This window comes from Colletotrichum lupini, chromosome 3 (assembly GCF_023278565.1).
Source record: "Colletotrichum lupini chromosome 3, complete sequence".
Classification (NCBI taxonomy): domain Eukaryota; kingdom Fungi; phylum Ascomycota; class Sordariomycetes; order Glomerellales; family Glomerellaceae; genus Colletotrichum; species Colletotrichum lupini.
Window position 1 is genome coordinate 2,884,904 of NC_064676.1, and position 21,072 is coordinate 2,905,975.

At 53.8% G+C, this 21,072-nt stretch overlaps 8 protein-coding genes across 8 annotated transcripts; 2 read left to right on the forward strand and 6 right to left on the reverse strand.

The window, feature by feature from the left end:
• Positions 1 to 203: 203 nt before the first annotated feature.
• Positions 204 to 1,339, forward strand: CLUP02_05631 (uncharacterized protein; the record flags this gene model as incomplete). The annotated part of the gene is made up of 3 exons (XM_049284637.1): positions 204 to 236; positions 339 to 391; positions 460 to 1,339. The coding sequence occupies 3 exons, from the start codon at positions 204 to 206 to the stop codon at positions 1,337 to 1,339; spliced, it is 966 nt and encodes a 321-aa protein (XP_049141780.1).
• Positions 1,340 to 2,807: 1,468 nt separating this feature from the next.
• Positions 2,808 to 4,329, reverse strand: CLUP02_05632 (inosine-uridine preferring nucleoside hydrolase; the record flags this gene model as incomplete). The annotated part of the gene is made up of 4 exons (XM_049284638.1): positions 2,808 to 3,210; positions 3,291 to 3,947; positions 4,027 to 4,112; positions 4,264 to 4,329. The coding sequence occupies 4 exons, from the start codon at positions 4,327 to 4,329 to the stop codon at positions 2,808 to 2,810; spliced, it is 1,212 nt and encodes a 403-aa protein (XP_049141781.1).
• A 92-nt stretch (positions 4,330 to 4,421) lies between these two features.
• CLUP02_05633 (uncharacterized protein) lies at positions 4,422 to 5,261 on the reverse strand (the record flags this gene model as incomplete). Its single annotated transcript, XM_049284639.1, has 4 exons — positions 4,422 to 4,470; positions 4,535 to 4,824; positions 4,988 to 5,133; positions 5,192 to 5,261. 4 exons carry the CDS (start codon positions 5,259 to 5,261, stop codon positions 4,422 to 4,424), a joined length of 555 nt encoding a protein of 184 aa, XP_049141782.1.
• A 253-nt stretch (positions 5,262 to 5,514) lies between these two features.
• Positions 5,515 to 7,148, reverse strand: CLUP02_05634 (uncharacterized protein; the record flags this gene model as incomplete). Its single annotated transcript, XM_049284640.1, has 2 exons — positions 5,515 to 6,931; positions 7,006 to 7,148. 2 exons carry the CDS (start codon positions 7,146 to 7,148, stop codon positions 5,515 to 5,517), a joined length of 1,560 nt encoding a protein of 519 aa, XP_049141783.1.
• Positions 7,149 to 7,600: 452 nt separating this feature from the next.
• On the forward strand, positions 7,601 to 11,136 carry CLUP02_05635 (impB/mucB/samB family protein; the record flags this gene model as incomplete). The annotated part of the gene is made up of 2 exons (XM_049284641.1): positions 7,601 to 7,848; positions 7,905 to 11,136. 2 exons carry the CDS (start codon positions 7,601 to 7,603, stop codon positions 11,134 to 11,136), a joined length of 3,480 nt encoding a protein of 1,159 aa, XP_049141784.1.
• Positions 11,137 to 11,474: 338 nt separating this feature from the next.
• Positions 11,475 to 12,098, reverse strand: CLUP02_05636 (WSC domain-containing protein; the record flags this gene model as incomplete). The annotated part of the gene is made up of 2 exons (XM_049284642.1): positions 11,475 to 11,688; positions 11,815 to 12,098. 2 exons carry the CDS (start codon positions 12,096 to 12,098, stop codon positions 11,475 to 11,477), a joined length of 498 nt encoding a protein of 165 aa, XP_049141785.1.
• Positions 12,099 to 13,661: 1,563 nt separating this feature from the next.
• Positions 13,662 to 14,241, reverse strand: CLUP02_05637 (uncharacterized protein; the record flags this gene model as incomplete). The annotated part of the gene is made up of 2 exons (XM_049284643.1): positions 13,662 to 13,674; positions 13,745 to 14,241. 2 exons carry the CDS (start codon positions 14,239 to 14,241, stop codon positions 13,662 to 13,664), a joined length of 510 nt encoding a protein of 169 aa, XP_049141786.1.
• Positions 14,242 to 16,715: 2,474 nt separating this feature from the next.
• On the reverse strand, positions 16,716 to 20,870 carry CLUP02_05638 (F-box domain-containing protein; the record flags this gene model as incomplete). The annotated part of the gene is made up of 3 exons (XM_049284644.1): positions 16,716 to 20,310; positions 20,379 to 20,561; positions 20,860 to 20,870. 3 exons carry the CDS (start codon positions 20,868 to 20,870, stop codon positions 16,716 to 16,718), a joined length of 3,789 nt encoding a protein of 1,262 aa, XP_049141787.1.
• Positions 20,871 to 21,072: the final 202 nt, after the last annotated feature.

Consider the following 21,072-nt stretch of genomic DNA (forward strand, 5'->3'; position numbering starts at 1 on the left):
CGCCGCTTGGACGGACACCCACAGACGACACCAACCATCTGACCTTGATAAACCTCGCACCCCCGGGCCCGAAGCCCACTCGTCCATCGCCGAAGGTCAGAGGCAAGCGAGCAGCCGCCTGTCCGCTCTGCTTCTCTCTGTCATCCATTCCTGCTGCATCTTAGAGTTTCTGCGCCAGGTCCCACGAGGACACTACCGGATGCATGTCGCCCAGCGGCGAACGCCTCAAGGATGAGGTAAGGCTAGACCTAGACTTTTCCACGCCTGATGTGACGGTCTCTCCGACCTGTCAACGACCTCAAGTCACGTCACGATGCTGACACACTGTTCGCGCCCAGGGCTCCCGTCTGCAGGTTGTAACGGCCGGCGCCACGGCCGGCCTGTTTGCTCGGTAAGACAAAACCCAACGGTTGAGGCTTAGTGATTCACGCTGACCATTGCCGCCTTTTGTCGCGATAGCTTTGTCATTGCCCCCCTCGATGTCGTCAAGATCCGCCTGCAGCTGCAGACGCACTCGCTCTCCGACCCTCTGTCGATCCGATCGGCCAGGGGCGGGCCCGTGTACAAGGGCACCCTGAACACCATGAGGCACATCATCGCCAACGAGGGCATCACTGGCTTATGGAAGGGAAACGTCCCCGCCGAGATGATGTACGTGTGCTACTCGGCCGTTCAGTTCACGACGTACCGCACCACGGCGCAGTTCCTCAAGACCGCGTTTGACAACCGCCTACCGAACGCCGCTGAATCCTTCATCGCCGGAGCCGCTGCCGGCGCGGCCGCCATGACAGCCACATACCCCCTCGATCTCCTACGAACCCGGTTCGCGGCGCAGGGCAACGACCGGGTGTACACGAGCCTCCGGCGCGCGGTGGCGGATATCTATCGGGACGAGGGCCCGCGCGGCTTCTTCCGCGGCCTCGGACCCGGCGTGGCGCAGATCGTCCCGTACATGGGCATCTTCTTTGCTCTGTACGAGGGCCTGCGGCTGCCGCTGGGCGATCTGCACCTGCCTTGGGGCGGCGGCGACGCCACGGCCGGCGTCGTGGCCAGCGTGCTGTCCAAGACGGCCGTCTTCCCGCTCGACCTGGTGCGGAAGCGCATTCAGGTCCAGGGGCCGACGAGGGCGCGGTACGTGCATAAGAACATCCCCGAATACCCCGGTGCGGTGCGCGCCATGCGCATCATTTTCGCGAAAGAGGGTGTTCGCGGGCTGTACCGGGGTCTCATGGTGAGTCTTATCAAGGCTGCGCCTGGGAGCGCAATCACGGTTTGGACATATGAGAGGGTTTTGAGGGTGTTGCAGAGACTTGATGGTTCTGATGACCAGCGGTTTTGAGTCTTTCTACACGGATAAGAAGGAGAGAAAAGGAGACACCAAAAGTTGCGCGTGGGCTGAAAAAGAAAACATGATACCCCTTTTTAGAGAACGGGAATGGGATAGACAATTCCCTTGTACAGCATTCCGAAGGTTATAGATACATCCTTCACATATAGATAAGACGTAATACACAAAGGCACATTTGGTGCGTCAGGAGACAACTTTAGTCGCCAGAGATGGCTGTCATTCATTTCTGTGACGAGTACACACACCTGACTACGGGACTAACACCTAGATCTTGCAGGAACCCTCAACGGCGTGGAACATTTGCTTTGCTACCTGTAGGCGGGGGATTTAAACACGACAATCACAATGAGATGAGGAAGAATGGAGTTCCGAACGAGAGATTAGTTGCTTGATGGTGTCCATTCTTTGATCAAGGCCGGTGGCGAAAGCGCCTGGCGGCTCAGCGTCCTCGAAGGGCTGTGGTTCCCATTAGATGACACCCCCATCCACGGAATTGTCCATCTTCGTATAGTTCGAAGCGGCATGACACCACTGGTTGCCGATTCCCATTGCGTTGTATCGGAATACTCTCCAGCCTCCGACGGGAAACGGAGAGAGACGTGTGACTTATTGGGGTTAGTACGTGGTGAGGCGAGACTAATCAAGGTCGATGAATCCCATCTCTTTACCGTAGCTAGGGTACGTCTGGAAGCCATTGTGCGCATCGCACGAGGGCTTGAATTGGGTGTGGTTGATGTGTTCCACGTTCGGCAGAACTGACTACCTTGAATGTGGAATAGACGACGGCTGCCCCGGGGAGGGGCCGACGAGACGTCGGATCTCTCATTATGCAGGGTATTCTTGCCATTGAATCGCTATCTAAGTTATGTCCAGAAGTAAACGGGTAAGCGACGTTGGCAGGTAGATTTAGGATATCTCAATAGCTGTCATGGGATGCAGTCTAAATTCAGGGTCCCTTACTCTTATCTTCATTATAACAGATACGCGATGCATTTGATTCCCGTTTTTTACTTCCAAAAGAGCTGGTCAACTCTAAAGTCTCTTAGGGAATCGATGGTCTTATGGATCTTACGATATATACGTTAATTAATGAATCTCATGCAATAGCATAGCGTGCTGCCTCAGAGACATTGTTCATCACTTTATGTGCTTCGTGATTAGACTCACTGATTGGACTCGACTAAAAAAATGAGTCTACAAGCGGACTCGAACTGAAGACCTTCAAAAAGAAGAAGCCACCAGGGTCAATTTTCTTTGGGTTGAGGTCGGGAGTGGGCAGTCCCAACTATTAGGCCAAAGAGATCTCCTCATCCGATGGTGGCAGAGGAAGCAAATTACCGACCTAAAGACCATGGGCGGTCACTGAGTGTATGAATACTCACGTCTATTGATACCAAAATATGTATATTCGTCCCGTCCACCATGATCAACAACACACACCGATTTTCTCATTACCTTATTACTTCTCCAACGTCCCATTCTCCTTCAACCCAGCCACCTTACCCGCATTAACCCGGTCCGCCCTCTCCGTGCACTCCTCAATCACCCTCCAGAACATGGGGATATCCAGCCCGCGCGGTATCCTCACGCCCTCGCTCCCCGGCGGCAGGGCTTTCGCGACGGTCCGCCCCAGCTGCGACTTGCCCGTCTTGGCCTCTTCCAGGTCGCCCTCCGTGATGACGGTGAGCTCGAAGCGCTCGTGGTACTTTACGCAGTTGCCCTTTTTGCCGTCGTAGTCGTGAAAGGGGATCTCGTGCCGCGTACCCGTCAGCACGGCGGCTACGGCGAGGGGGTCGTGGAGCGGGGGGCCGGCTGTGATGCCGAAGACGTCGCTTTTGTCATCTGTATCAGTATCTACCGAACTATTGATGGCGGGATTGTGGGAGGAGGGCAGTGGGAGAGAGGGGACGAGTGTAAGTGAAACCTGTGTGTATACACATACCTATACGTCTTGGCGAAGAACATGAGCAGCTCAACCAACATCTGCCTCAGCGTCGTCTTCCCCTTGCCCGTCTTCTCCCCGCCGTGCGTACCATACAGAAGCGCGTCCCGCACCTCCTCGGTGGCAAGAACCTGATGCGACAAATCCAACGGCACAAGCGTCGTCTTGGCCGCGAGCGCCTTATTATGAAACACGGCAGCGGCGGCCTCGGGGTCAATGATGATGTTGAACTCGGCCCACGGCGTCCAGTTACCCACACGGGGGACACCGTCCACGACACCCAGTACGATGTCGGTGAAGCCGTCGCCGATGGCGCCGCCCATGATGCTCAGGCCCTTGAGGTGCGCGACCAGGTCCGGGTACTTTGCGAAGAGCTCTGCGACGTTGGTGAGGGAGCCTGTCGCGACGAGCCAGGCGGTTCCGGCGGGCTGAGCGGAGAGGGCGGCGGCCATGGCGTCGATGGCGGGTACGGAGCGGTCTGCGTCTTTGGAGGGTTGGGGGAGGAGGTCGGTGCCGTCCAGGCCGGATTCGCCGTGGATGTCGGTGGCGGCCTGCATTGGCGGGCGGGACATTGGCTTTGCGGCGCCGACGTGGACGGGGATGTCATTGTGTTTGCCGATTGCTGTGAGGATTGAGGTGGCGTTGTTTGTGGTTTTTCTGAGATGGTAGTTAGTATTGGGATTGAGTGATCATGAGATGTGTAAGAGATGCGGGATGCAGGACGAAGTTTACTCACTCGAGGGGGGCGTTTCCGAAGACGGTTGAGAGGCCTAGCAGCTTTATTGTTGGGTGGTAGGCTGCTAGGAGGATGGCAAAGGTGTCCTGTGGAACTAATTAGTACCGGCTTGACGGTGTTCAGTGATGATTTGTTGCAGTATGTCTGACTTGTCACCGACATCTGAGTGAGGCAGCGTAACATCACAGGGACAGGATGAGTGACACATCACGAAGCTTAGGACAGTCAACAACTCACATCATGGCCGGGATCACAATCCAGCCAGACCGGCACCGGTGTTTCGGGCAAATCGAGGTCAACCATGATGGCTCAGGGTAAATGGTTGTTGAGGATGACAGGTATGTGTGTGTGTGTGACTTGTGTCTTATCACAAGAGGCAGTGAAACGGCACAAGATTATGATGAAAATGATACTCTGTACGGATACGTGGGTTTTTGGTGTTCCCTCGGCAAGGTGAGCAGACCACGGACGTTGTCGCCGGTGCCGTGGGGTTGCGCTTTTAGTTTACAAGCCCGTGTCTGGTGTCCACTTTCGGTGGATAAGACCAAACCAAACGAGCACGGGGTGGTGGAATGGAGTAGAACACTGCGCAAAAGGTAAGGTATTCTGGGGCTCCAAGGATGGGGGCGGGGAGCCGGCCGGTCTACAGCGGGTCTGCGGACTGCGGAATTGCTGGTGACGAGTCGAGAGGAAGCAGGAGGTCAATTTTAGGCAATGACTTGGATTTTGGACTTTTCCACACAACGTTTGGCCAATCCCATCAGGACTATCATGTCTGCTCTGTTTCGGCTTCTTCATCTAGGTAATCCCAGTGGTCGGGAAGTCATGGGACAAGGGAAGCTTTGCGGTTCCATGGTTCTTGGATGAATCCTGCGCAAAATAAAGTCCACCGGGTTTTTCTTACCTCACGAGCTCACTTCACAGGACGAAATTAGTCTTGGGGCGGCGGGCAGGCAAGCACCGTGGGCGGAGTCGGGCGGTCTCTGATAAGTGAGGCGGTGCCCTCCGAGCGCCGCTGCAATTCGACCTGCGCCCGTTTCGGAAGGTCCAGCAGACACACAAACACAAACACACCCGAGAAAACAACCTCCCGTGCTTGCCGGGCCGCTGGAATTCTGGGAAGCTAGAGCCTAGCTGAGTCACCCTGAATCTTGACTGTCTCGACGTCCTGCTGTGTATTTGAGCTCAGGGATTTGTGCTTTGAGGATGATTCGTAGTGAGAAACCGCCTAACATATCTGTAGCGATAGTCTTCCGACGGTCCAGGGGTTTAAAAGTCCATGTACCTAGAAATCAACATTCTCACACGCTGGGCGGTAAAACAGGACGATTTATGTGGTCGACGCGCTCTAGTTTGGGCGCGTGAAGGGTATCATTTTGATTTAGTAAAAACGATGGCTGTATGCGTTTGTGCAGGATATTTCAAGAAACAAGCCAGCAGACTTCAAGCAACAGCTCTAGTACAAGCTGTTAGACAGCTTGAGTTGACTTATTTGCCCGCTGCCTTTCGCTGCTCCATTACTCTCAGCACATCAGCGGCGTTGTTCGCGTCGCCCTTCCTCTTCTTGGGGCCTCTCTTCCTCTTGCTCTTGCCGCCTTGACCGTCGTCATCGTCTCCCTCGTTGCCCCATTCCGAGAGCTTCACCGGCGCATCGTCAAAGTCTGCCTCGTCTTCGAACCTACTGGTGCCGAAGCCCATGTCCATATCTTCGGCATCTCGGTCGACACTCTGCAGCATCCTCTTGTGGCGCTCCCGACGAGCCTTGGCTTCCTCGTCGTCGTCCTCCGCTTCTCCCTCCGGATCTTTGTTTGCCGCCTTGAGCTGCGCAGCTCTCTTGAAAGCAGCCTGTATCGCCGGATCAGACATGGAGGGTCCTTGCAGAGTCTGCGAATATATAAGGTCTGTCTTGGAGTCCTTGAAGTAGTTGCGCGCTTGTGCTGGCCGCGGCGGTGGCGGCATCGCCATTGTGTCGGCGCTGCTCTCGTTCTTGGTCTTCTTTTCGTCCTTGACCTCTCCCTCGCTATCCTCATCAGAGCTGTCATCCATGCCAGCTAGTGGGTCATAATCGTCTCCTGCATCGGCAAAGATGTCGTCGTTGTCGTCTTCTTCAGCTTCTTGCTGTTGCTTTTGGTAAAATTCGGGTACCTCCATACCCAGCGGCTTCGCATCCTTGTCCGGGATAAACTCTTTGCGCATCTCCTCTTCGACTCCTGGCTGCAACTTGCGGACCTTCCTCTTCTCGTGGCCATCTTCGTCTATAATGATCAAGACTTCACGGCCTTTGCTATCCCGTTCGATGCGGCTTCCGGCCTGTTGCTTAGCACCAATCTTCTTAAACTTGCTGTTCAAGGCAGCCTCTTGCTGAGCCTTGGCAGCCTCTCTCGCAGCCTTCATTTCGGCCAGGATCTGGTCGCGAGTTCTCTTTTTCCCAGGTGCGAGAGCTACAGGCGCAAGTTGGCCCTTCTTCTTCACCTTTTCCTTTTCGACAGCCTGCACCTCTGTTGACTCCAGCTCGTCGAACGCATCGTCAACTTCCTCTTCCGGGGGTGCTTCGGCTTCTTCTTCGTTGCCTTTCTTGTCCCCGTAAACATCTTCGCCCTTTCGTATTCTTTCCAGAAGCTTGAAGTCCAGTCCCTTGATCAGATGCGTACTCGAAAGGTCTCCTCCCGCGATGTGGCTGCTAAGCTTCTCAAACGTCGCTTGGTCAATCTCCTCGTTCTTCAGGGCTTCCTCTAGCGCCTTTATCCTTTTAGCGCGGTCATCTTCCTCGTCGTCGGTTCGGTCTCGTGCTCGGTCGACATAGCCCTCTGCGAGTCTAGATCCCTTCGGGGCTGATGTGCGAAATTTCTTCTGGGGCTGCCCTGCCTGGTTCCTCTCGGCAAGTTGTCGCGCAAATTCATTTCGGCTATGACCAACTCCAACGGAGCGTCTGGTACACGTAATCAGCCGATGGATCACAAAGTGAAGAAGACAACATACGGAGTCATGGGAATGCTAGATCGCTGTCGGGATCCCAGCGCGCCGCCGCCTGGGGTTGCGGCGCCTTTGGTTGAAGCATTGCTCGGCGACGCAGCCTTGCCAGAGTCAGCACCCAAAAGCTTTCGAAATTGTTGATTATTCATGATCGCTCTTTGTCGCAGAATTGGTGACAGAGAGGTGAGCGGCCGCAAGCTGGGCTAGTTTATCAGGCGTCGTCGGCGGAAGCTGTCAGTGCTTCCTGAGCAGTTGAAGAACTTTGATTAGTCATGCAGATCTTTGGACGTGCGGGCTGCAGAGCGCGACGGACCCACCCACTTAACGCGCTTGCAGGCATTCACCTCGGCCGGGGCTCCGTCACTCACCAACCTTGAACTGTCACCACGCCCTTCTGTTGATTTACGCTTCATCAAGAGAAACGAATGAACGTCAGACTCACTCACAACTTCCAAAGATGGTGCTTTACAGTCAGCTAGCTGTATGGACGGGTTGATTTGCAAGAAAAATCGTCGAGACGCAAGTCAAAAGTCGTCCGCCGCCATCACTACCAACACTCATGCAGCCGTGAGTCTGCGCATTACCCGAGACAACCGATAGAATGGGTAGTCGCCTTGAGAAGAACTCCTCGCAGGTGAGGAAGCGGATTGAGAACCATGAGTTCACCGATGAGACTGGCGAAGAGTATGAGCAAAGCGCTTTCGGCGGCTTTGGCGACTACTTTCGTCGGAAAAAGATCAAGCTTCAAAACTTGGACGCCGACATGCGCGCCGCCTCAAGTGACAAGCCTCAAATATTCAAACGCGTAGTTGCGCATGTTATGGGCTATACGCAACCGCCGCTTCATATGTGAGTCACTATCTATATCTCTGCCACGTGAAGAATATCGCTAATCAACGCTCCAGCTTACACCGCGAGCTTGTTCAACATGGCGCAGGCTTTTTGCAGTACCTGGATTCGAAGACCATGGCAACGCACATAATAGCGTCCTCTGTTCCGCCTAAGAAGTCCGTGGATTACAGCAGGTATAGACTGGTCAAACCAGCCTGGGTGACGGACTCAATTCAGGCTGGGAAACTCCTACCCTGGTCGGATTATCGGATAAACAACCACGATGGACCGCGACAGAAGGTCTTCAAGATTGACGAATCTAATAAGCTCAGTCAATCGACACCACAAGTGAAGAGAGGCTACAGGGACCAGACTGATGCTAGCTTCTACACGAGCCAGTTCAAGGGGTCTACTGCAAGTCCCGCGACGCCCTCTTTGAGCCGTTTCGCTGAACGGCCCGAGTCTCCGCTCGCTCAACACCATGGTCGAAACTCGTATAGTCCAGCCGTCTCGCAGGCTATGAAGAAGCCGCCGATGAAGTCAAAGGATGACGTGGAGGAATTCGATGACATGGAGATTGACGAGCTTATGGTTGGCATAGTCCCAGAGGAGGACAAAGCAGTTGAAGTGGAAGAGGTTGAAGCGAAAACCGCACCACAGCCAACAATTGACGAAGACGGCACCCGAGGAGGAACCGATGAAGCCAAGCAGGAACCGAAGACATCAAACAATATGACATCTGAGGAACATAATGCCATACTTCTCTCGGATCCCAAGATCTGGAAATCATCAACGGCGAACCCCGATTTCTTGAAGCAGTTTTACTCGGAAAGTCGTCTTCACCATCTTTCGACCTGGAAAGCCGAGCTGAAGTCGAAGATGCAGAATCTCGCCAAGGAAAAAGGGCCATCTCTCAAGTCGGTGCGGAGGAGGCCAGGGTCACGGCGGTACGTTATCCACGTCGATTTTGACAGCTTCTTCTGCGCTGTTTCCCTCAAGAAGAACCCACAATACGTCGACAAACCAACTGTAGTTGCTCACAGCAGCGGCACGGCCTCGGAAATTGCAAGCTGTAACTACGTTGCGCGCAAATTTGGAGTCAAGAATGGCATGTGGATGAAGCGAGCACTTGAGCTGTGCCCGGATATCAAGGTCTTGCCATACGATTTCCTCGCGTATGAAGAAGCCAGTCGACTGTTCTACGAGTCTATTCTCGATATTGGAGGAGTTGTCCAGAGTGTCAGCATCGACGAGGCCCTCGTTGACATCACGTCAATCATTCTGTCCTCTGCCGGATCCGATGGCGCAGGGGTTGACGAAGGCAATATCTGGAGAGAACAGGAAAAGGCTGAGGAGATTGCTCTCACCCTGCGTAACAAAATCAAAGACGTGACTGGCTGTGCCGTATCAGTTGGAATTGGGGCCAACATTTTGTTAGCGAAGGTCGCGCTACGAAGAGCGAAACCAGCCGGGCAATTCCAGATAAAGCCGGAGCAGGCGTTAGAAGTCATTGGTGAACTTGAGGTGAAGGACCTGCCTGGGGTCGCCTACAGTCTTAGTGGAAAGCTCGAGGAGATCGGTGTCAAGTTTGTCAAAGATATCAGACAGGTATCTAAGGAGCGGCTATCTTCTTCGCTTGGACCAAAGACGGGAGAGAAACTTTGGGAGTATGCTCGCGGCATTGACAAGACCGAGGTGGGCGAACAAACACCTCGAAAGTCCGTCTCGGCAGAGGTCAACTGGGGCATTCGCTTCATCAATCAACAAGAAGCCGAAGAGTTTATACTCAACCTGTGCAAAGAGCTGGAGAGACGCCTGCTCAGTGAAGAGGTCAAGGGCAAGCAGTTCACAATGAAGATTATGCGACGAGCTCAAGACGCACCCCGAGATCCACCAAAACACCTAGGGCATGGAAAATGCGATTCATTCAGCAAGAGCGTCCTGTTTGGAGTCGCAACTCACAACGCCGAAACCATTGCCAAGGAAGCTGTCTCGATTCTTCGATCCTACAAGTTTACCCCTGGTGACCTTCGAGGTCTTGGTGTCCAGTTGACAAAACTGGAGCCTCTCAAGTCTAGCAATACTGGGCTCGAAAGCAGTCAACGACGGTTGGCATTTCCAAATTTTGGTGGCCAACCGTCGGCAAAGAAGGCTCAAGTAGAATCGATTGAGGATTCAAAGAGTCCTCAGAAGACAAGGAATACCCAAACTCGGGGCGATGTGTCTGTAGATCCCATTGCAGATGACCCGTTAACACCCAGAAAGCCCAAAGTGCATCCTGCTTTGGCTCTAGCACGGGCTGGTGAAAGGGACGAAAAGGCCCACACTCCTCTCAACATCATGGGCACTCAATTCATCCTTCCCTCCCAAGTCGACCCTGCGGTGTTGGCTGAGCTGCCAGGCGACATACGAGCTAAGCTTCTGAGGGGCCAAAGACCAAAGCCGGAGCCTAGACAGGCATCTCCCCAAGTGAAATCGCGGAGTAATAGTCCGGCGGTTCAGGATGAGATGATCCCATCTCAAGTTGATCCGGAGGTCTTCAACGCTTTGCCAGATGACATGAAAGCTGAGGTCCTGGCGCAGTATGGACGCAAACCGGTGCAACAAACCCGTTTGCCGCAATCACCACACAAGGACCGACTTATCCAGGGGAAAAAGCCAATCACGCCGACAAAGCGAGGCAAAAACTTGTTCAACGCCAGGGAGAGGCAGCAGGATGCAGCTGCCAATCGCCAGCAGACGAACTTCTTGGCGAACAAAGGCCCTGCGAATGCCGCCCAGGAAGAAGACCCAGAAGAGCTGGATCAAGCATTCCTCGCAGAGCTCCCAGAGGACGTCCGGAAGGAGATCATCGAGGACCACCGCAAGAAGCGGCTGGCCAAACGATCTGGTCTCCTGTTCAACGCCCCCAGGAGGCAACAGAATGGTGAGTCGAGCGACGCTGCGCCCGCTGGACAGACTAAGTTGCATTTCCCTGCGCCGCCCCCCAAGATGAACTTCATGGGTTCCGCCGTGAAGTCCATCCAGGAGATCAAAGACATGCTCGAGGCCTGGCACGACGGGACGCGGTACGATGGCCCGCATCAAGACGATGTCAAGGTCTTTGAGAAGTATCTCGTCAGGGTCGTCTCGGAGGAGCGAGACATGCAAAAGGCCTCGAAGCTGGTGCGGTGGCTCGACTGGCTGGTGGAGGACGACGGCAGCGAGGGACGGGGTAAGCAGGGGTGGAGGAAGACGGTCGTGGATATCAAAGCGGCTGTCCAGAGGGCTGTTGAGCAAAGAGGCTTGGGTCCCGTGAGATTGTAAGGCTATCGTATACGTCACGAAGTTATGATAGGATACCATTGATTGCGTTTGCAGTTTGGCATCGATTTACCTTATGCAGCGTTTCTGAGGCGGCAATTGAAAAAAAGCATCGCGATGTCTGACTTTGGACCTCACATGTGAGATGCACGTTGAGATTTACGCTGCGAGAGTGAGACAAAATCATCAATTCAGAGATTCTATAGGCCAGATGCACACATAACAGGGGGGTATCCTCCAAAGAAACAATAAAACGCTGCTGTCGTGTAACCATTCTTTCGTCCTTCGAAGAGGCTCTCTCCCATCACCACCAAGACACCTCATCACTAGACCATCACATCTTACAGCAATACGTACGTCGCCAAGCCGCCCACGACAATCGCGGCCCACGACGCGGCTGCTGGCGACGATCGCAAGCCGGCGCTGACCATGTACACGCTCAACTTGAGCGCACCGCCGCAGACCATGCCCTGGTTTCCGTCGCAGAGCAGGTTGCACTGGCTATCGTCGAGCTTGACCGCCAGGCCCGAGATTCTCTGGGCGCACCAGCATTCGCTACGCACGTTTGAACTCGTCAGTCTTGTTTCTCGTCTTACACACACACAGCGGGCATGGCCTTATCGGAGAGGTTTGAAGGAAAGAAGGGAGGGGGAGAGAAGCGAGGAGAGCGAGAACACGTACCGAGAATACTCGACGCCGGCGTAGTTGTACTGCTTATCGGCGCCGGTGCTGCAGAAGCTGAGGCATAGCGGCACCGTCATATTGCCCTCCATGACCTTGGATGCGCCGCCCGAGAGAGCGCGCTCGTGGGCCGTGTTGGGGAGGTCGTTTGTCTCGTTGTAGCAGCCTTGGTACTTGTACTTGTCGGAGCCCGTGTAGATTGAGAGCTGGGCCGCCGTGAGGGGCGCGAGGATGGCGAGGACGGCGAGGAGGAGGAGACGGGAGAGAAGGGAGTTGCGGGCCATTGTTGTCGTTTTGGGGTGTTTCTTGGAAATAAGGCTGTAGTTGGATGCGATTGTAGTCGGGGGGCCTCGTTTCTGTCCTTCTCTTGCTATCTATTGAGTCTTTCTTGGTGAAGCTGTGGGAACTTTGGCAGCGGCGGGATCGTCGAGTATTGTTTCTTTGCGCGCTGAGTAGAGGACGGTTATCGACGCTTATCTGGAACCAAACAATGGCACACCGGATATCATAAATCGTAAGGGGAGATTGAGACACGGGTATGGCGTATTCTCATGCTAAGGTCATCTCTTGGTCGGTTCTCCTTCAAGTCGTCCAAACACAAAACACCGAAATGAGCGAATGAGTGAAGCAAAAGAGCGCAGAGGCAAGACGAATGAGAGAGAAAAAAAAAGATAAGCAGGCTAAATCACCTTTATTCCGTCCGGGCGGCGCGAAACCCCTTCAAGGAGATTTGCACACCATCACTGCGCCGCGATGAGGCTGGAAGCCATTGGTGGTTTGGGTTTAGTGCCCAGACGCTACCGCACCCTTTCGATAAACCTCACAAACGGGAAAATCTCACATTCAGGTCCCTCAGGAACGGTCCAATGGGTTCTCAGCGTCCGGGAGCCCGCTAGAGGTCTCGCCTGGTTTGCATAGGCTCAAAAACGCACATTTCAGGGGAGGGCCCTTGTTCGCACTTCGGGAGAATAGTGAGTTGTCTCCACTACAGCTGAAGTTTGGGGCGTGTTCTAGACCAGATTGAGACGGGCGAGAACGATCTCTTTGGGTGGGAGTTGGGTGTGGTCCGTGGGCGAGCCCGGCGCCGGGGTTTAATGATGAGGGCGAAGATCTCAGCTGTTTCCACTACCAAGAATGTGAAGCATACATTTTCTCTCGTGAGGCTTTGGCATTTTCTTGTAATATAGTCACTTGATGAACTCAAATGGCATGCCATTATGTTGTAAATTACTATCATTATTGTGAATGTCTCGTTTCGCATCCCATCTCATTATCATAGTTTGAACCAAGAGACGAATTACCACTATCCATGGTCTGTTCTAATTAGACCGAGGGGCGCACCGGGCGGCAGATGTTTTCCAACGTCAACATATTAGCTGCCAATCTGCATTTCACTCTCTTTTCGGTCTCTTCTTCCCACAAACACGCATATGGGTGGCCTTCAACAGCTGGCCGCTGGCTTCTGATTCCACCATGATAACGACTTACTGCAGTCTTTCAGAATGACCGAATGTCTGGCTTCGACAGAGGTCCTCTGGTAAGCGATTGATATGGATCACCTCCGATGATCCTTGTCCTCTTCTTTCTTGAAGATACAATAGACAGCTGAGCTGCCTTGGACTTGGCCATCGCGTTCCGTGCTGGTGTGTTCTGAGAGTACGAGAACCCACAGCATCGGACCGGCTGTGTTGCAGCATTACTTGCTGTCTGACAGAAGCCCATCCAGTTCAGCGACGCCAGTCTCGGCGAATTTTGTGTATACCCTCAGCTCGTAATCGCTCAGATACGTTTGCGCGTTGCCTTCGTCTTCAATCATCTATTACCACTTCAACCCATCAGAGTCGTAATCACAATGCGTCACTTTGACCAGCGTTAGTTAGCACAGGTACACACACTACCCCTAACCCGGGGCCTCCAGGAAGCAACTTACAAAGCGCTAATTTCCAAGTCTCCGAATATCCTCGCCTTGAGGGTAACCTCAATATCAAGATTCAACCCCAAGTGTACCGCAAACCCTCGGCTCTCGGACCCGGCATGCTTGTGCTGCTGTTGCCGGACGGGTCTTGTCTTCCGGGACCTTCGCCGTCCCCGGCCGAGATTTTGACTAATCTGTCTCATCGGAAACTCTCTTTCGGATTCGGTTTCCGACAAAGACATGTCCGTCGACGGCCCCGCTAATACGGCCGCGGGCGGCGGGGCGGGAAGCTCGTAGTCTATCATCGGTTTGTCATCGTCTGGAATTCGTGCGGGTTTCTTATTGTGGTTGTCCTCGTCGTCTCCGCCCATGTCGATGAATGATGTTTGTTCGACTGGTAGGGAGTTGTCAAATGGCATCGGGCACCATATGAATCTATCGTCGGCGAGAGGCTCTACGGAGCCGTACATTTCTTTCGGGAGCCAAACTGTCAAGCTGTCGCGTTTTGCCATCTCTTCTGCTTTTCTCTCTCTGTTCCTTTCTATAGCGAGTGTAGTATAAGCGAGTGGAGTGTAAGTACGTAAAAAGAACAGCGAGAGTAAAGAAGTGAGAGACTGTCAAGAATTTGGCCAAAAGGATAGATGCATTTCTATCCAGAAATGGGGAAACAGTCATCTAAGTACGTATCCGGCCCAGACAGACCAACTCTTTCATCATATCCCCCAACATCAACCACCATCAGCAACGAGCCAGCACCTCACAAAATCTTGGCACACAGCACCGAGCAGGATTCGAATAGCCTAGCCGGCCCTCTCACCAGTGACCACTGGGACCAGGTATCACTGCACCGCTCGATGAAATCATGTATGGGCCCGGGTGGTATTCGCTTCCCAGGGTAGTCAAGAATGCCGCGGGTGCGCCCCCCGGAGTTCTGGCCAAGAATCGACCGAGATCTGCAAGAAAGCCGATCGCTAGAAGGTGTGGAACCCGAACCGCCCCCAACGGTGCAAGAAAACCCGGATTTTTGGCATTCCGTTTCGAAGGGGTCCTCTGCTTGCCTGGCACCACAAGCAAATAAGCACGCCGCTGATGACATCCTAACACCACGTCGCTGTCGATTCGACCCGTTTTATTCTCCCATCTGCTTGGGTATCACTACCACTACCGGCAACGGAGTAGACCATTAACCCCCGAGTGCTAATTTTGGAAACGGCTCAGGGGTCTTAACCGTCGTCGCTCAGATCGGAGGCTGAACTACATTGACCACCTACTTTGCTGATCAACGGTCCTCCTCGCCCAATGTAAAACCCTTCTGCCAGGTTGGTCGGAAACTTTCGTCTTCCCAGTCATGGAAGCCAGCCCCCGTGGAGTACATAGGCAAAGCCAATTTTTAATGCATCTCACTTTTTGTTACACTACGTGAAGCCAGCTGTCGTGTTGAGATCTACTATATGATCGATCCCTGCAGCACATAGAGGAAGCTCACTACACCTTTCCCAACCAGTGGCTTCATGGATGCCATGGGTAGTCATGAGAAGCTCTCCCACGCGAGCTTCAAGCATCATGACAAGGTTCTCGAGGCTCTACTGATGGAGCCACTACGAGACGTCCGTTACATCCTCGACAAAGACAACAGCAACTCATGTTGTCTTTCACCTATTCACACATTTATGCCACAAACCCTTCAATCAAGGATCAAAAAATCCCCATTGAAGTTCAAAGTCGCTTGAGCAAACCAAAGCCTCTCGAATTTTCACACGATCCTGGCAGTGGGGGACTGCTCGTATCGGATCGCATCTCTTATTTATCTTCCACACATCCATGTGCAGAACCCTTTTAAAAAAAGGTCCAAACAGTAATCTTTTAGTGCAAAGCGAGCTCAAACACCCAAAACCCCATTCTCAGTAGGCTGCTAGTAGGGAAAGCCATCATGAATGCGCGGGTACTCTTCCCTTACTGATACTCCTTACTCCATCGCCACAATGCATCACTCATCGCCTTGCCGTTAAACCCAGGAAGCGGCCCCTGATCCCAACTCTACTACCCCTTATTCTTAGCTGTTCTGCGTTCTGCTCGTGTTCGTCAACGAATCTCACGACTTGGGATTCTGAGAAACACTATATGTCCAAGTCATGATTCTCTGACTTGATGTTCCTTAGAAAGTTGCGGGAATGAACTACTGAGGAACAGAAAAGAAACAAGTCACTTAGAGAATGCCCTTTTATAGGCGACCACCCAGGGTTGCCAGTTCAAAGTCCGCCCTTCCGACCAGGACGGTCTACGATGGGCGGAATGTCGGAGTATCGTTCGATTTTCTTTCTTTTAATATACCAACTGTCTATCGCTTGCCGAATGCATATCATACCCATGGCTCGTTCCTTCTTAAAATGATTTCTACAGCCAAGGCGGTCCTGGCAAGCTCAACAATATTACAACCGTCCATCTATTTGTACCTCGCTCCCCAGTGCAGTTTCCGAGGGATCCCCAGATGCAAAAACTTTCGCAGAATGAGGTAGGCATCGTGGCGGGCCAGGAATCAGGGCATCGCACAACGAACTTTCTTGAGATCTCCATGAGCGTCCCCAAAGCGGATGGACACGTGGAAGGCAAAATAACCTCAAAAACTTGAATATGTAGTATAATGCGTGTGTGCGTAAAGAAATTGGTATCATAGATCGACGCACCAACCTCACATCGATCTCAAGCGAGTGAGGAGCTACAAGTTTCCTATCTTTCTTTATAGCAGAGTCAACAAGACAACAGCATGCCCTGGAAGCCATAATAATACCGCTTTTCCCTCCCGTATCTGAATCGCCAATGCAGTGGGTACAGCCCAGTGGCTTCCACTCTATCTTTCAAACGTATTCTTCCATGCCCCAACTCCGGTGCTATACTTCCAATCATGAAGATTCAAACATGCAAAAAGCCTTGGAGCAATTGTCGCCGCATCACAATACCTCCAATGAGCCAACATTCAATAGTGTTCTCACATCACAACACACTTCTTATCCTTCTCTGATTTACCATGAGTGGCATTCCTACTAGACGTGGAAACTTCCGTCCACGCAGTAGAGCTCGCGACCTCGTGATCAACCTGCTTCTTCTTTTTCTTCTTCTTTTGGGAACCATTCCAACCGCGCCGTTTCGCGTCCTTGATGTTCTTAGCTGCACTCCGCTCGGCACGACTGGGTCTTCTGTTGACCGAAGAATGCGACTGCCGGCCCGCAGACGACGACGGCGCCTGTAACCATGCCGGCATCAGACTTCTGCTGCCAGAAGCTTCAGGCCGGTTTGTGGAGTTTGTGCTGTATATCGTTTCGAGACGTTCCACTGTTGGTCGTACCGGGCCCGATTGGGTTGGGCGTGGATGACGCGGGATCGGAGCCAGTAGAGGCATCTCGGTTCTCCGGTTCGATTGCTGACGAGTAGGCGCATCGAATGCGCCAGTGACGCCGCTAGGTGTGCTGATGATCAAGGGTTGGTCTTCGAACTGTGATTTGGCAACTTGAGTCTGGTTCTGAGCTTGTCCCTGGGCTTCTGAAGCAGGCTGCGAGACAGGCTGTGGGACAGATGCCCGACGAGATCCAGGCCGGCGGCTTCCCACTGGTACGCGCTGGACTGAACTGAAGTTTCCAGAAAACCGTCTAGATGGAGGCAGCTGCTCATGGCCCCGCAGACTGGCCAATTGATCTGCCATGGGGAATGGTGGCAGTGAAGACCCGGCAATGTCGTCGACTCTTGCGTCAGTCGCAGGAGCGGAGTAGGGGTGGCTGTTTAGGGGACCGCCATCTGGACGAAGGTGAGATCCATCACCTGGCTGCGCAGATCTAGGCCAAGTTGACGCATTGGAAAGGCGTCTGACTGACGGCAAGTCAGTAGTAGATGCTGATTGTGGCTGTCGCAGCCCCGCAGTATTTGCAGGGGAACCTGATGGAATCTCCAAACCCAGCGAGGGAGGCGCCTGAACCTGCTGAGCGGCCGGGGATACGACTGATTGCTCGGGAGAAACTGCCTCAGAATCTTGGTGTGTCCCAGAACTTGATGGTCGAGCCTCTGAAACTTGGCTGACCATCCGCTGGTCGTCAGGAGAGATGGCATGAGTTTCGCTCTGTCTTCTCGCCGCCATCCGTGGGGAGTCTGGTGGCGAGACGTCATAGATATCATCGTCAAGATCAACATGGGCCGAAGGGCTGTGCGTCGGACGAACTGCCGAATCTGCAGTGCGCGGCCGGCTCATGAGCGTCGAGTCACTAGCTATACGCAGATGATAGCTGGCATTAGCCGGGGGGCTGTTGACCGGCTCTTGATAGCTTAGAGGGCGGCCTGATGATTGAGATAGAGCAGGTCGCGTCGGGAGAGCCCACGCCGATGCGCCGATGGCAGGCGCGGCTGTTTGGGTCCTCGCTGGCTGACTCGGTATCTGCACACCGCCAGGTGTAATGACAGCGTTCCGTAGGAAAGAGGGCAAGTCACCGGGGTCGTCCTTTTGGTAGGGAGGCGGCGGTGGAACCCAGTTGTCGGCGTCGCTCTCGTGAGGATGCTCACGTCGGCCGTCAGCTCGCCGATACTCTACCGGTCCAGCGGCCGGCGGTTGCGGGTGGCGGCTTCGGTTCATAGCAGCAGCAGTGGCAGCGCGACGGAGAGTGTTGGTGGAGCGGGGCCCGTCATGCGAGTAAGGGGCTTCGACTGCCTCCTCTGCCTCTTCTTCTCCAATCATCGAGGCGGTCTCGCCTGCCCCAGGCGCCGAAGGTGAGGTTGGCTCTTGCACATTGATACGTGGGGCTGCTCCAATTCGCCTCGGAACGAGAGGGTCGTCCTCGACGTTATCGTTGTCGGCTTGTCGTTCTTCTCGGGGTTGTGGCATGGGCGGCATCGGTGGCATCGACGGCATAGACGGCAAAGGGTTGCTCCGGGCTGCAGCGCTCGTAGCTGCACGCATCAAGGCACCGCGATCTCCCCGTTTCTGGGCCACAGTCCTGCGACGTACAATAGCCACTTCGGTATCGATATCCCTTTGCTCCTCTTCGAGCACCTCAGGCTCCTTGGTGCCCACTTCAATCTCAATCTCCGTTCTAACACCATCTTCGATATTGTAGTCAAAATCTAGGAGGGTAACTCTGCCACCGTCAATGAAGTCGATGTCGTCCTCCTCAATGATGGATTTTCCAGGGGAGATGCCCCGGGCTGCGATGACGAGGCGCTCCTGTGCCGATGTCTGACCAAAGCCCGCAACCCACTTCACCGTGCTGACACCGTCGAGTTCGGCAATCTTTGCACCCCAGATGAAAGTGTTCCGGAGCTTATCACACAACATTTGCCATTGGGGGATCCTTGGGTTCTCTTGCGCCCGGGACGATGACGAACGCGAGGGAGGACCACTATTTCTTCTTGCTTGTCCAGCCAAGGCTGACAATCCATCAACTCCTGAAGAGTTGAATTCGGGTACAGCGTCGAGGTCTTCAGGGACACCATAGAGCCAGACATCTTTTCCTTGGAACCCAGCACTGACAAGATCCCCATGGAAAGTCGCTGCGGGAAGGGTGCAAGGCGTGAGCTTAGCCTGAGATCCTGGGTCAGGTTTCGGACCCGTGAAATATGTTGTTCCGTTTCTCAGATCTTCGATGCGTACAGCCCTGAACGTCTCGAAACTACGATCGTAAGTAAAGGTCCAGCTCGCCTCTTCTTGGGCAGAGTCCTGTAGCAGCACAGCATGACTGCAGTCACGACTGGTATTAGGGAATAGAATAGACGTAGTCCAAAGCGCGCTGATGCTATCGTCGGCCATTTGGTTGCCCGGGTCATAATACGGGGCTGTGAGGATGACTGTGGTAGGTGGTGATGAGTGGATCGTGGTTCCAAGGATTTGAGTGCCGTCGAACGAGAAGGACAAGGAATCGACTCCGTCGCATTTGACAGCGCGTCTATCTGTAGGTAACGCGCCAGGGTTGACTAGGGATACTTCGATACCCCCTTCGTACGCAGCAGCTAGGACAGACCCGCAGGGTGAGAGGGCGATAGTGCGCGGAGCATGATCCAAGATCAGAGATTGGGTGCGGCGCGGTGGTGACTGCTCCAGATCATAGAGGTCGACCTGCATTTCAGAAGATAACACGGCTAGCATCGAGCCGTCGTCCTTGATACAGGTCGACACGGGACGGCGCAAGATCTTGAACTCCCTTTTGACATCGATATCCTTCCCCCGCACATCGAGAACGTAAATTCGAGATGAGTTATAGGCTAGAATGTGGTGACCGCGGGGCGACGGACTAAATTGCATTCCCTCGCCGCCGGGGCATGACGAGGAGCTGATGGAATTGGATATCAACTTGATAACGGTTTCGCGGGGTCGCAGGTACGCTTCGAAAAGGTTGCGTTTGACTTCTCTGGCGAATAGTCGCCTTAGGCGCGGAAGATCTTCATCTTTGACATCGGTATCGCGAAGCTGAGGATGGCTCGAGGCATAGGATTCGCATTTGAAGAGGTGGAGGGCATAGAGCTGGGCCTGCTGGGCGACTGATCGCCATTTCGGGTTGAGGAGGACGAGAGACGCAAAGGAGTCGGGGTCGGTGAGCTGCAATATCCTATGGCCAATGTCAGTAAATTTGTAAGAGAAGAGAGATTGAGAGAGATAGCAGGGACACAGCCATACTGTTGGATAATCTCGTCCGGGAGGCGATCAAAAGCGGAATCCGGAGCCAGGATGGGGGGTTTGTCAATGGACGACCGTGATGCCACTTCCCCATGTCCTCCAGCGTCAGTGCTGGTGTCCATGATGGACCAAGGGCAGCCCGGTTGCTTGGTTGCTTGCGGCGAAGTTGCTGTCGCTGCGAGGCTAAGAGAGCGAAGGGCGGGAGGAAGTTGACATGATGAATCGTCTGGAGTTTTGGAAAAGGGCCGTTGTTGAGACGAAGTAGGAAGGCAGCGCAGTGCGGTGCAGGAGAAGCAGCAGTAGACGCAGAAGCAGAAGCGAAGCGTTAGAGGCAAACGCAAAGACAACAAGTGCAGGAAGCACAACAGTGTGAGCTGAGTGTGGGATCACAGACTTTGTCTCTATTGGGCCCTTTGGTCTTTAGGCTGGGACTTGGGAATTGGGGACTGAGGGACATGGACATGCGGCTGCGCGTGCGAACGCAAGCAACATGTGGCGGAGCGACGCTACTGGACCACCTGAAGTTAGCCCATTATCTTTGCATCAGTGGGTGGATGGTGTGAGTGGTGAGTTGCGTGAGGGTATCCTCCAAAACAACCAGGTGCATTTCTGTCTGCCTGCTGCTGGGCTCATTCTGCCCCCCATCCCCCCCTGTTCCTAACGTACTTTACCCACTGATTTGGCGCTAATCATC